The sequence below is a fragment of the Sugiyamaella lignohabitans genome, chromosome A, assembly GCF_001640025.1.
Source record: "Sugiyamaella lignohabitans strain CBS 10342 chromosome A, complete sequence".
Lineage (NCBI taxonomy): Eukaryota > Fungi > Ascomycota > Dipodascomycetes > Dipodascales > Trichomonascaceae > Sugiyamaella > Sugiyamaella lignohabitans.
This window is the reverse complement of record NC_031672.1, coordinates 5177421-5192300: the sequence shown is the minus strand read 5'-3', so window position 1 is coordinate 5192300 and position 14880 is coordinate 5177421. Positions and strand designations below refer to the sequence as shown.

Here is a 14880-nt window from a genome sequence, read left to right as displayed (position 1 = left end):
ACTAATGATTTGCCAGAATCCCATCAATTGTTTCTTCTCAAAAGTAATCTAACATCCCATCTTAGAGGATTTGGTGATACAATTAGATAGATGTAGCAGTGTAACTTACTCTTGGACTGTCAATAGTTAGGGGGTAGAACTTGTTCTGATAAGAGTCACCGAGGACAACGGCCTGAATTCGCTAAATTGGAGTTAGTAAGTGTTGACGAGTCGATTGAATATAATTCTTGTATCCTTTTCGTCCTACCGGCAATTGGTCTGCTCACGTTATGAGCTCGAACTGGATGAGGATCACTACGGCACTTACATCATCATCCTTAAGGGCCTGGAGATCAGAGGGACCCTTCTTGGTCTTTTCCTTCTTTGGTGGCATGATAATGCTATTTTAAATACCTCTCAATTGCAAGAAACAAGCCTATTTTATGTGTATTTAGACTATTGCAGCTGATATTCCTCGGTCATCCAGGTCAAGTACCTCTATATCAGGATCAAAAAAAGTGTAGAACTGGGTAAGGGAGCTGATTTTGACAATAATTGCACATTATTAACATGCATCAAGACCATCGGCCAATATGCACCTTATACGTATATAGTAAATAAAGTAAAGTCGGTCATTCCAGACATAATTGAGGACTTTTGTGGATTTACGTGTATCAGACTATTTCTGTCCTGAATTGATCCCGGAATTCCAGAGAGTGAGGACCCGCCAAGGAGATTCCGAGATAGTATTTAAAGCAAACGCTCAAAAATTTCAGCTGATTATTTGAGTCTTGCATAGAACATGAAGTTTGGCTGGAATCCTGGGCATATCTCAATCAAGTTAAGAAGTGAAAAATTCCAATAAGTTCAAGACAAAAAATTGACTTAAATAAAATATTGAAATATTGAACTAAACGCACCTAGCTTGAAGTCAGCATATACAGCATTAACCTAGAATTCACCTTTGCATTCCCCGTCCTGCCAGATGCCAGAAGAAATCGAGTTGAAGGGGATTCATGATCTCAATGGTCTTAGCTATGGTCATGGCAATGGAAGCATGTCTTCCAGTCATCATGAAAAGACGATCGTCGTGAGCAGAGGATATATTATGACTAAGATAATCCTTTTGGTGGTACAAATAGCATTAGTAGTTGGCTGCTTTATTACATATGAAAAGCTGTTCAGAGCCAGTAGCTATGGAGCAGCAGCATTAGCAGCCGGATCCATGTCGGGATTAGCTCAAGGGTTGTTACAAGCAGCTACATCGCGGCAAATCAAGATCTCAACTATCCTAAAATTTTATGTCTGGGGTGTTTTAAATGGTTTATGGACGGTATGTACTCACATTTTCTGTTGAAGTCATAGGACACAGCTAACTATTGATAGAAATTCTGGACGGACAAACTCAATAGCATGTTTGAATGGCCGCCAGCGAAAATCATCTCCGACCAGATCCTAGGTAATCCCTTTTCCATTCTCATGTTTTTAAGCTTCAGCGCATACTGGGATGGTAAGGATCCAAATATGTATCTGACCAAGGTAAGTTTGTCGATATGAATTTAGCACTCATTGTGTCCTAGGAATTTACTAACGACTCAGTCTTTTATCCAGACAGTACGAACCAGTTTGCTGGTTTGGCCTGCAGCTTCAGTAGCAATATTCTATTTTATGCCAGTAGACTTGATTGTACCCTTTAACGCGCTCGTTAATCTAGCGTGGACTGTGGTGTTAGGACTCATCTCATAGCCGTCTTTATAAAAATTAGACAACCTTTTGCATATAAATATTCGTTTCTTATCATTTTAGTATGATTTAACGTAACTGTCACTGACTGACTGGCTGGCTGGCTGGCTGGTGGCCCGGGCGGACCTGAGGCTGCTTGTCATAGCTGGTCTCAGTCGTTGCAACTTTACTGATATAGCACATAATTCATTAAATAAATATATAAATATTATTAACTGCTTTTGCATTGATAATGCCCATTAAGAATCCTAACGAGTTTTAGGACTGAACATGTATTCACAGGTGACTTCTTTGAAACCCAGGGACCGCAGCATACAGTGGGTAAGCATTCGGCGACCCTCAGCAACAATTTCCCAGTCCATGTTTTCTAAAGACTTACGAACTAGTCGCAAAAGACCCACTGTCTGGTTTTTGCCCATTGCATCATCGAGCTCAGAGCTTCGGTAGCACGACATGCGGTAAAGGAACTCATAACCATCTTCAAGCTCAGGTATATGCCCCGTTGTTTGATCAATGAGATCAACGGTTTGCTCCGGGTCGTCTACTTTTTTGTTCACTGCTTTAAGCTGTGGGTAGTCTGTTTCGTAGTTACTCAAGGCATCGGATTCTGGTCCTTCAGCACAAAACCCGTAAACCCACACAAGCATCGTACAGATGTATACCATATGAGATCGTTTCCCAATGGGATCATCACGGCCACGATAATCCACTTTAATAACGTCATTGAAAGAAGGTGGAACTGTTGCCCCAGAGTGCTCTTCGCTTGGTGTTGCAGCACCACTTGGTGCTAAACTGCGAGATACCAAGTGCGAACATGAGCATTTCAAATAGCTGTAGGATGACCCTGGACTACGGCTGACGATTTCTTCGCTTTTAGCCTGCTCGGCTGGTGTGGACAAAAATGTCTCCTTCAGAAAATGGATAGCATGCCATAATGCCTGTTGGCCACATACATTACGAATCAGTTCTTTGATCCTTCGTGCACAGTTATCCTGGTCAATTTTTCTAGTACGGTGATTAAATGTGGCAGGACAGCCTGCAAAAGTCTGAAAATCTAATGGTGAACACAGCATTACGATATGAGCCAAGTGATAGAAGGGCCATGTACAACCATGAATATCGAGAGGAGACGCTGGGCCACCATTTTGTCCAGGAGATGTTGACGAACCGGGAGTCAATGATGGTCTGTGGGCCAGCTCGTTAGATCCGTCTTCCTTTTTAGCTATTGAAGTAGCGGCCTCTGATTCTCGATCAATCTCCTTCAACCAACTTTCATCCAAATCACGCTTCCAAAAATCAAAAGCTGGCGTCAATATATCCCTCCAGGTGTTTCTAAATGCTCCCCAACCTACACTGGATGCTTGTAGATCACGTTGCTGCATTTGAATTGAAATACACAAGAGCCCACTCAACAGCACACGGCGGCCAAAAGGTCCTGTTTCGACGTGTGTTTTGTTTAGCATTTTCTTCAATTCAACCAAAAATGGTTGAGCGGTGGTTCGTGGGATGCATTTTTCGCTAGGATATTTGTCCCACAGCTCTTCGGAGCAAGGCAGCGAGAGTCTAATCTCATGTACCGACATGACCAGTGAATGTCCGAATAAGGCGGCATCAAAAACATCAAGACAGAAAGCCATAAGAGCAGCTCGTTTGGTGGCTTCTGTTTCAATCCATCTTTGCCAAGGATCTAGCTCTCGCGGAGTATCATCTCCAGTCAGGGCCGATCCACGACGGATCAGCTGTAGTAAAGTGCCATGATGAATATGAGCTCGCTCGTGGAGTTTTCTATTTGTAAGAGACTTTTCATAAATCTCGATCAAAACCAGAGCTTGAATAACCCATAGCTTTGCGGGTGGAGACAGATCTGGTGAGCCAAAGATAACCCATCTCAGCTGCTCAGATACTCTATTAGCAAACTCTTTTGCACCATCAAACTTTGCTCCAATCATGATCATAGCCCAAAGCAATCCTGATGGACAGGTGTCAGCTAGAAAACTGGGTTTATGTAGTAATGGATACTGAGGATGGAAATACAGCCAGTACTTTGCAATGAACGTTTGCAATGACAACAGACTCGAGTCATCGTATACTTCTAAAGAGGGAATTAATGATAGTAATTCTTGTCGTTTGCTTTCGCTCATGACCACCTCATCTTGAGCTACTGGAGGAGACAGTAGACTGTGCAGAGAAAGTGGCGAGTCGAATGTGTAGAAAGAAGGTGACAGAAGTGGCTCTTTAGTGTTCGAAAGCATGGCATCTGAAAAGAGCCATGAAATGAGATCTGGTGTCGCATCGTTTTCCCCACCTGGAACTGATGTTGCCGTCGTTTCAGGTCTTGTATTCGAGGTGGTAGTGGTAGCGGAATTGTTATGAATTCCAGACGGTGCAACAATCAATGTAGTTCCACCATTAGTAAGACCGTTTGAATCGTTACCTCCTCCGTTGTTAATCCCCACACTATTTACTGTATTGTTGGTGTTAGCACCGCCGTTGACTATGTTGTTTGGGCCAGAATCATTAGTATGATCGCGAGAGTAGTCAGACGATAGCATTGTCGATGAAGGAAGTTGAGGAGGACTGTTAGATGCATTGGATGATAGTAATACAGTGGTTCGAAGATCGGATATTCTTCGGTCGATATATGCGCTACCAGGAGATGTGGCAGTATCCAGCAGGGGTCCATTCAGACCCATTAGTGGAGATAAAGATGGCCCATAAAATGAGCTTGGAGCTGGTGTACTACCAGTGCTAATTTTACTAGTCCCTCCATTCACTGATACAGTGTTTGACGTGCTACCGGGATTACCAGATCCAGCGCCAGTCACTAGTGCACTTGAAGAAGAACCGACAGAAACGGGAGTTTGAAAGAAAGAAGATGGCGAGTTAGACTGTGCAGGAGTCGGTTGCGTATTGCCTGTTAGTCCATTACCGGTTCTACTATTTACACTGAGTTCAGATCTGGCAACACCGCCATTATCCACTTGTTCATCAAAATATAACCCTCCGTTTTCGTTTGGAGGCTGTAGAGTAAACATAGACGAAATCTTTGATGTCATTCCCAATAACCCTGGTGAGAACGCACTGGTAGGACTTTCTATTGATGATGCTTGAGGAATATCGCCCCTGTGTGACATGGATGAGCTCATGATCTCGTCAGTTGACCCAGTGCTCAAATTCCTAGTGCCATCACCCGACCGTTCGTTTTCATGTCTTTCATCCATCCAGTCATCTGTAATCTTTGAAACCTTATTAGTACCACTACCAGCTTCTGAGCTGCCTGATGGCCCGGTGATAGACGACCCTCGTCTTTTCGACTTCAATGGGCCTTTTTTCTCAACAAGCCGTTTCCGGTGCCTCTCCACATGTCGTTCTTTCAAATCAATTCGCACAAATGTCTTTTCACAGCCCTCCCAATCACACTGGAAGATTTCTTTAGGCTTGTCTAAACGTCATGTTAGTAATTGTCTGGATATCATTGACCTGAAACACTGCAATTGGAAACTGCTTAAACTTATTGATGGTCCCATTCGACCTGAAGAACCCAGCTAGAAACATCAGACAAAAAATAATAATAAAAAAAAATCTCAAAGGTCGTACTGCCTATAAGGTCCCAGTGCCATGAGACATAAACACAGAGGAACCAGTTGCACACTTACGATTGAGCTGGTGTCTACACAAATGTTCGAGACGAGTAAACTTCTTGCCACAGTCAGGCTCTTCACAGAAGTATTGTTTTTGAAGACCCTTACGAGACCTTCGGCGCTTCATATCACCACCGTCAGGCGAATCAGGTGCCTCGTGTTTCAGACTTTCATCCATAACCATCATCTTGAAATAGCAATGGCCAACTGGTTGGTCAACAAATATAATGTCGCGGGTATTCTATCAATAGCCAGGGGCTAATTGCTAAAGATCTTCTTTTTGTGACAGACTTTTGACCACTTGCCAGACAGTGTCAGTCCAGAAAGAGACTATGTAATCCTCCACCAGTTGTTTTGTTGAAGTAGGACGGAGTACGATAATTCAACTGGTTAATGATGGGCGGTTAATGTCGAAGTATTATTGTAATATCAGACCCGTTCGTATCAAATGTAAAAGCTCTGATAATGTTATAATAGGTCTGCTTATGTTTGCTTGGGTCCAGTCATTCAACAAAAGTAGAAAAAAAAAGAATCAAAAGTCTTACGGACATAAACTGGCGGCTGTGAGGTGTAGATCTTTCCCAAGCTACACTACTCCGGGTTCGCTGACTGACCAGACTTGGTTATACAGGCTATCGGCGACATTCGTGGGTTGGGAATGACTGAAAAAGCTGGAGACATCTGCTCCGGCTACAGGTAGAATTGCCCGGCTAAGGCAAGGGTCCGGGCTAGGGCTGGCGGGGTAATGCGGGGATTGCAGGGAGGTTAACTAATCGATATACAAGTACTAAAAGCGGTGTTTGACTGGTGTCTGAATTAAATGAAAGAATAAAATATCAATATAAATATGAAAGAATATGAGTATGACTAAAATTATAGACAAGTTTAAGATGGTAGCTGTTGATTTATTTAGAGTTTGTTCGTTAAAGAAAATTCATTGGCCAGCTGGTGTTACAGAAGATGCCGCTGGTGCTGTTGGTTCCGTTGACTGCTCACATGGTGGCCATCAGCGGTCATCACCCCTCAGTCTACGTCGTTAATCAACTTAATCTAACAATCGTTATCGCTGCCCCGCCAATCACACCTACCCCACTACTGCCTGCTTGTCAAGGTGATATCTATTCTTACTGAGGTGGGGTTTTTTCTCACAAATTTCAACTCCGAAATATATTCGAGCTGGCTGATGACTGCAAGGACCATTTAACGAACGGAAATTCTAGATAGAGATATAACGTGGTCGACTATGACCAGTGACCAGAACGAGCTAATGAGCTGGCAGTATCATATTCATACTGTTAAGGCGGCAAAAGCAGTACCAAGAGCAACAGGGAAAAAATGCCCCCTTTCTACCTGTTCTGGTAGGGTATATGTTTTGCAGCTACTAAACCTCGTGATCTTTTTTTTGTCAGTTAGCTGCAGGAAGAATCTGTTGAACTGGCCAGCTTGGTTATGCATATGAAGATCTTATATGCAGATTTAGGTGCTAATGCAATGTAGTTTTGAAATCAACTGCAGAGAGCGGGGTCATACCTGCCTCTGCCTGTACAGTTGGAGCCCCGCAAAAATCACGTGTGCGAGTGACTAATGAGACGGACAAATTAATTGAATGATTCGAGGAATAGCTTCTTGACAGATAAATATCTGGCCATAATTGGCTTAAATTACATACAATTTTACATCACAGTGGAGGGGGTTATTGGAGGATCTTCGGTTAGTGCTTTCGAGATTGCTCTAGCAATTATTTTATCGGATAATTTCAATTCAGGTGAGACATGCCGGTGTCCGAACCCTTGGCTCCTAAGCGCAATCTTTCACCGGATATGGTTCTCCGATGGCAGAGCAGAGATAAAATTTCTAGTAATGACAAAGGCTCCTTGGCATAAATGTGTAATTAGCAAAGTTTCTTGCTTCTTTGATATGGATGTCGACGAGAACTCCCTTTGAGAAACCGTTTGTTAATAATCTCGCGTTCACTCACATTTCTTCGTATTCTGTCTGCTCTGACTCTTTGATTCCCGTACTTTCCCGCACAATCCCACATCCAGAGAATATGCAGGAGCGTACCTGACGGTAAAAAGATTAAACTTTCGAATTAGAGTTAAGCTTTGTTTGTTGACCTTGTGCTTGAACTAGAAGATCCGTTGAGTACCTGATTGTCTGATCAATGCGATGCCATTTCTTCCGGTAAGCAAAGCATGTTTCAATGATCTGTCTCAGTTATAATCGGATGACCATGGCCGTCGTCGCTTGGACTTGGCCAAACAATATCTCCGCATATCCTGTTACATAGTACGGCTATAGTTCCCAATCTAGCAATAAGGGCCGCTGGTCCCGGTTAAATAGGCAAACGGGTTAATTCCAGCCTTTCAAAGAAATTGACCGGAGATAACAGATACCCTAGACAGTTAGGCCTGAACTTGTTAGGGCTGTCAATCTCGCATACCCCGCGAAATAACAAGATACGCGTTGGAGTCTTGAAGTTCAGATTATCTTCTCCAGCAGGGATTCTTTTAATCCTGCTTTCTCTAGTAGACATCAGTTCACACAAATAACTCATCTTAATATAAAATCAACCTCAACAGGGCCGATATTTCTGAGTGACATCAGAAACCAACCGTACGCTGCAGCAAGCAAGCCCTGTGAAGATTATTATGAATATTATGAACCAGAAAAAGCGAAAACCTTATTAAGATGAGAATCGACAAAAAGATAACGTCAAAGACAGGACTCGAACCTGCGCGGGCAGAGCCCAATGCCTAACTATTTAAATATAGCAGGGCAACGCCTTAAAACCACTCGGCCACTTTGACAGACTAATGCCAAAAAGGCTAGGGGTATCTCTCATAACTAGCCAGGTGTCTCATATACTATAAACTTTACCGGCCAATATTTAAGCAAATTTACGATAAAACGTTTTTGTTTCGAAGAATTATCAGTAGAGAAAAAGTATAGGATGCAAAAAACTACAGCACCTTCTGTTCACGCCTGGTCTCCCACGGCATTACTGATCAAGGCTCTCAGAGGCTTGAATATGATTGATCGGACGGGAAATCTTATTTTACTCTGGATATGGCCGTAGCTGAAAACTAGATAGCGGCCCTCTATCTGAATAGCAACTGAAGTTATTGAAATACCCAAAGAAAACCAATTATACTGCTCTATTTATCACAAATTAGGCGTGGAGTACTCCCTCTGAGACCGGAATCCATCTTCAGAGCATTCTGTACTATCACCCATTTTGGAAAGGGCGTAGAGCTCGCTACACCCATGTCTAAAAAATTGTTAACCACTAAGGTAACAACCTTCCATAATGACCAATATAAAAAACTACTCCCTTTCATAAACAGATTTGATAACTGATTCTATACCAAGTAGTGAGCCTTATTATAGAAGGTGTGAACAGTAGAATCCATGTTTTGGAACGGTACTTTCTTCTTCTCGAAATACACCTTTTAATTTTGTGTACATCTGCGACTCTATACTCTCGTTTATCTTCAGCTTTGGGCTTTGTTGAGCATAATAATGTGCTCTCACAGTTGAAATAAGCTCGTTGAAATTCATTAGGCCCTTGAAATTACACGCACTGTCAGCGTCACCTTAAGAACAACAAATTCCTAGATACCTTTTATTCTTGGATTTAGTGCAAAGGCAACGACTAGCGTATTTGTTGATGCAAAGTTAGAAGAATCCACACAAGGAACATGAGAATTAGAATTTAACAATCTGGGCTAACTCTAGAGCAGACCACTTCTTTCTAATGAATATAACTGCTTGACATCTCTGGTTTCGTCTTCATTTCTCCCGTTGCAACTTTTGTGAGTTTTCTAGCAGGTATCAATCAAAGTCTTGGTATCTATATCATTAGTTTAATCAGTTTGCTTTGGAAGCCATATGCCTTTGGAAGCCATATGCCATTTACCACTGCCTTTGTGAAGGCCAATCTGAATAGAAATCAGATGACGAAAACAGATAGTTATTATCAAGGAATTGCGAAGGCTTCTCGAAAGAAAATGAACTCCTATTGTGAGGAAATATCGTTTGAACAGAAATGCCATGTAATTTTGATCATGGTGGGTTTTGACCACCCGTCATGCCGAATATTTTTCCGGGAGTCCGAACACTACCGAAAGATGCGAATACTGTTCTCGTCAGCTTCGTTTATCCTACAGCAATTCATGAACACTCTGTTGTAATTTTGGACTCTGAGTAGAAATAAAAAATTTAAAAAAAAGGGAAACAACAGAGATGGACACAGATTCCCTCATGATTTGCCGTTAGCAATTATGGCTGCTAACCGGTACATGAACAAGGACCAGCCAATTGACACTCGGCATTTCACAATTACTAAGAGCAGTAGGGAGGGTCTCTGCACCAACTCGAGCGCAGCGAGACGACGTCCCAATCGCCGGAGGTATTTGCCAAACAAACAAGATCAGAACCAGGACAGGCCCAGATTGATACTTATTTGACCAATGGCGAGAAAGATAATATTTTTTTTTGTTTTCCGGCGACAGAGCAAGATCTCCGCTGCAGACCAATGTTAGCCGAGTCTCTTCTGGGTTGGATCGCTAGGGCACATCAAAAATGTTCATGTCCATCGAGAGATCAATTACCTTTCTTCTTCGTGGATACGGCAGGGACGACTCACTCTTTGTAGCGATTGCAGCCAGCCATTGCGGAGCGACGCCTCCCATTCCGACAGATGACAGGCACACAGGTTCGCGAGCAAGCCTCCAGAGTCGCATGGACACACGGCCCAAATCAGCAGTGGCAGCTGACAATTACATAATACTAGTTCGGCATCATTTGATTAATGAAAGAAAATTCAATTGCTAATAGTTGAGTTAAAATGGACAGTCCATTGCAAGCATTTATTCTAACAATGAAATCACACATTTTGCTTTATTGCGGGTACCAGTTAAAGAAAAGAGGGATTTTTTTGTCAGTTCCTCGGGTTACCGTTACATCATCCCGAGAAGCAGTAATCGTCACACACAATGGCAACGGGCCAGGCATCGCATTCCAACGGCGGGTGCCGGACGGCGCTGGTGACTGCATCTACAGAATAATTTATTAATAGCAGATGCCAGAAAGCAAACGCACTTTCTGAATTACAAAATGGCATCTCATTTTGCTACTTCGCTTCAGAAATGATTGACAGGACCCAGAGACGTGTTCATTGGCTATAGAGGGCTTCTATCCACGTTTAACAGGTGAAACAGTCGAGTCCAAACGCCTCTTGGGAGTTTATCTGATCTGCCCATGGGATGCAGATTTAGCTTGCATGTGCATTTTTACGTCCCTAACCGCGCACATCCATTATAGAACAATAAAAAAAATAATATACATCAAATTTCATACAGAAAAATAAAAAAATATAAGTGTTCAAAAAAAAAAAAAATACAGTTTTCACCAATATACTAAAAATTTTCGGCAACGACTAAACAATCATTAACGTTTGATTTCTTCATTCCAAACCAATTGCAAGGGCCGCTCTTATCCAAGATATTTGTTTTATTTTTGGTCATATTTATTTTTTCGCTGGGATATTGAACAATGAGAAACACCGCTTACTTGCCAAGCTTGAAGAGAACATGTTATAATTGTGAGTAGGGCAGCTGGTGATCTGATATCCGCCTGACGCCTGTTGACACATTTTCGAATCTTGAATCTATACTAACACAGTTTAAAGGTGGTCATTTTGGACATCAGGTAAGCAGTTAGTGGCTAATTATTGCCCGGTTTTCAACTTAGTGATAGTGTCGCATGGATGACCTGGCATGGCATGATCATGGATCATCTCGCATCACCACTTTCGACACAACGCTGGACACATGAGCTTGAGAACATCAAATTTCAGGGAATAAGACCTTGCTGGCCATTTGTCGTTTGACAGTGTCATATGGCTACAGATCATATTATCTATTTATTGGTCATTGTGGGTTCCATACATCCGACATGTCAATTGACGGCCTTTCTTAGCTGTGGATCCGGTCAACCGCCATACCCACCACTATTCTCCTCTGCACCTGACCAACATACTAACAAGTTCCAGGCGAAGGACTGTCCCAAATCTGGAAACCCTGTGTGCTACAACTGCGGACGTAAGTGAGATTTTGCGGACGGGCTGTGGCTCCGGCGGCTGGGGCGCTTGCCTCAGACCCTGTTGTGCTCGCTTCGCGAGCTCTTAACTAACTATGATCAGATGATGGACATCTGTCGAAAGACTGTCAGGAGCCTGAGAAAGAAAAATCTTGCTACAACTGCGGCAAAGCCGGCCATTTGTTGAGAGAGTGCAAAGAAGAACCTCGTAAGGCAGTCGTTATTGTTCCCGGCGCCAGTTCTACAGAGACTGAAGCTTCGGTTTCTGGCTCTGCATCGACTACATCTGGATCCGGTGCCGTTTCTGTTTCGCTTCCTGGTACTAGTAGTTCCAATGAAAATCCCGATGCTGCTGCTAGCTCGCTTGAGGACTCAGAGTCTGCTGCTGCCAGCTCTGCTGGTACCGCTGTTCCTACTGGACCCGCTACTTCCAGCCTTGTTGAATGCTATAAATGCGGCAAAACTGGACACATTGCAAGAAACTGCAATTCCAGAGGGTTCCGTAAGCAATGCTACTCTTGCGGTGGTTTCGGTCATTTAAGCAAGGACTGTAGGCAGGGCCAAAAGTGTTACAAGTGCGGTGAGATGGGCCATGTCAGCAAAGACTGTGCTCATGCTGATCAGGATAAGGTTTGTTATGTTTGCAAGTTGCCAGGCCATGTGGCTAGCCAGTGTCCCCAGTCGACATCCAACAACACTTCTTCTGATGTTGGTTCCGGAGCCGACTCTGAAGCTTCTCAACTTGCCAATCAAGAAGTGACAGCTCCAATCATCTCATCCAGCCCAGCTATTGTTAAGGCCGAGTCTGCTTAAATCCAGCTCATATCTTGTCCACGGTACGTCTCAAATAAAAAGAGCAAGCAATCCACAAGAATACTTGGGTTCCCCCGAATACAGCCACCAAAGAAAACTACACTAAAATTGCTTATCGTTCTACCTAACAACCACACTACCATTTTACTACCATGAAAAATATTTTGCATGTGCATCTACTTGGTGAAGCGCCAATGGAATCTATCAAGCGCAATCTTCGATTGTGTCTAATTAATTTAAGATCCGGCCGGAAACATTTTTATTCATTTCTGGTCCGAATCACACCTGTTTATATAAGTTATTATTAAAATTTTTATTTGCTGAGTCAAAAGTACCTTTCAACGCGCCTCGATAGACCCATTACCATCCGTCCAGTACAAAACATCACACATCCACCAGACCCATCCTCGCTCTGTCGTCACCACCCGCACTACTCGAGCGTAGCGAGAGTCGCCACGGGGTCTGGGGCGGAGCCCCAGCCGCCGGAGGCAAAAGACGGGACCGACAAACTCCCCCTCGCCCGCAAATCGTGCCATTGGCCCCACCAGTCCTAGTTTGTGAGCCAGTAGAGCTTTTACGGTAGTCGAGGAAACCGGTCTGGAGAACCAGCGGGCTGGAAACAGCTGCTGGTCATCTGTGAGTGGGCTTGACTGCAGCCAAGTGTCAACGGTTATGCAAGCTGCCAACGGTCAAGGCGATGGGCTGCCTGTCGTCCATGCAGACTCCAACTCATTGTCGTGTGAGGTGAGCCAGTCCAATATCCGGGTAAGGGTGAGTTTCACGGCGCTGGAAATAACAAATTAGAACAGGGTATAATTGAGCTTTTAAGAGCAGAGACACATGGAATATAATAATAAAAGAAAGGCCAGGAGATTTGTTTTGCTGACTTGTTAATTTGGACAGCAAAAGAGCAAAGGTGTCGTTCGAACATTGTGGAGTTTCTGGTTTGATTTGATATGCATCAAAATTGATTGCGAGTAGTTTCCATGCATGAGTCCAAATTAGATTATGTCTTCCGCTGCAGACTGCTCATCAGATTCTAATCTGGGTACGGGTATCCGCCTTAGTCTGTATTAGTATGTCGGATAAGAGGTATGGGATGTTCCATGGGTGTCTATATGCGGTTAATGACCCAGGGCAAGGCAAAAAAATTTGAAACGGGAATGAAGCTAATTGCAGAAATGCAAGGAAAAGAAACGAAGCCAAAAAAATTTTAGCGGGAATTGTTTGGCAACGGGGCTCGGGGAACGGGGTCTTTTACCCATGGGATTGGAAAAAAACAGCTAAAATAGCTGGAAACATTGAATAAAAACCAGTCAATGCGGATAAACAGACTGGCAATGAGTGGTCGGTGCGGTGTTTATTATTTGAATTTTAAACAATTGTCAAGTATGCTAGAGTTAGGTAGAGTTGTAATTAAAGATTGTCTCGATATAGGAGTAACAGAAAGGAATTTTTTTCCGAGATCGCCTCGTATTCCGTTATAAGGCATGATAAGCTGGGAATTACGGTGGTGTGGGTAGTGACTGAAAATGGTTTGGGGCAAGTGCTGCTGCACCGAACATTTTGGATCGGGCATTGAAACAATTAATAAAAGCAAGCAATGAGATTATGTCACATGGTCTTCTATAGGCGGGTGGCTTATGAATATGGAAGGATTGGGAGTAAAGCTGGTTGATTGGGGTGATAATGATATATAATTTAGAGGGCCATTGTGAGATCAATTTGACTTATTGGGACTTTTAGTTATGGCGGTATGTTATAGCGAACAGAGTGGTATGTGAGATAAAAGTATGAATAAGTATGAATAGGGGTCAGATACTACTGGGTCAGCACCCCCTGCCTACATCCCGCAGGTCACAAACCTCGTTTTTATAATTGCCCTTACATAGACATTGGAGAGATAGAGAAAACCAATTGAACCGCTATAAAGGAATTGCTTTGCAATTCTCACAATTGAAGCAAAAGATTCAAGTTGCTCGCACATGACCAGAATCTGACGACACACCTAATATCACTCCGGCACCAGTTGTAATTCCCGACAGTAGTAGAACAGTTAATTTTAGTCTAGCGCCGGCTTCTGGTGAGCCGCGGTTGACGATTTGGGGCAACAGGTCAGGGTTGTGACACTAATCTAGCATGGCTCATCGGTTAGAATTGCTTTTTCTCGGATTGGAAATTTTTTTAGGTATATCTGTTCCCCCATATAAAATAATATAGGGGTATATAAATCAAATAAGTTCGCCATGTGATTTTGCTCTGTTCTAATTTCTCTTTTGATTTCTCCAGACACTGATAGTTTGACGAGACCGAATTTTATATCGACTCCAGACCAATCTCTTCTCAATTTTTTCTGTCCTTTTTCAATTCATTTCATTTGGTAATTATTTATTTGTAAGTATACAAGATTTCGGACGACTGGAATTGCAAGTCTGAATGTTGGGTGGTTATATGAGTAAGCAGTTGAAGTGTATACTGGGAAGCGTACAATGGCATTGGCATGTCAAAGAATGGGTTGCTTAATTATTACCTGGTAAAACTATCTAATACCCGCAAATTGGTTAATTTTGATACGGGCTGAGTTGAATTTTGAGGTGGATTT

At 42.9% G+C, this 14880-nt stretch overlaps 3 protein-coding genes and 1 non-coding gene across 4 annotated transcripts; 2 read left to right on the top strand and 2 right to left on the bottom strand.

Moving 5' to 3' along the window:
* Positions 1-964: 964 nt before the first annotated feature.
* On the top strand, positions 965-1336 carry AWJ20_1701 (uncharacterized protein; the record flags this gene model as incomplete). Its single annotated transcript, XM_018878601.1, has 1 exon — positions 965-1336. The coding sequence occupies one exon, from the start codon at positions 965-967 to the stop codon at positions 1334-1336; it is 372 nt and encodes a 123-aa protein (XP_018735887.1).
* A 634-nt stretch (positions 1337-1970) lies between these two features.
* AWJ20_1700 (uncharacterized protein) lies at positions 1971-4943 on the bottom strand (the record flags this gene model as incomplete). The annotated part of the gene is made up of 1 exon (XM_018878600.1): positions 1971-4943. One exon carries the CDS (start codon positions 4941-4943, stop codon positions 1971-1973), a length of 2973 nt encoding a protein of 990 aa, XP_018735886.1.
* A 3133-nt stretch (positions 4944-8076) lies between these two features.
* AWJ20_1699 lies at positions 8077-8173 on the bottom strand (the record flags this gene model as incomplete). Its single annotated transcript has 1 exon — positions 8077-8173. It is a non-coding gene; the product is annotated as a tRNA-Ser (tRNA).
* A 3092-nt stretch (positions 8174-11265) lies between these two features.
* GIS2 (Gis2p) lies at positions 11266-12278 on the top strand (the record flags this gene model as incomplete). Its single annotated transcript, XM_018878597.1, has 2 exons — positions 11266-11467; positions 11569-12278. The coding sequence occupies 2 exons, from the start codon at positions 11266-11268 to the stop codon at positions 12276-12278; spliced, it is 912 nt and encodes a 303-aa protein (XP_018735885.1).
* Positions 12279-14880: the final 2602 nt, after the last annotated feature.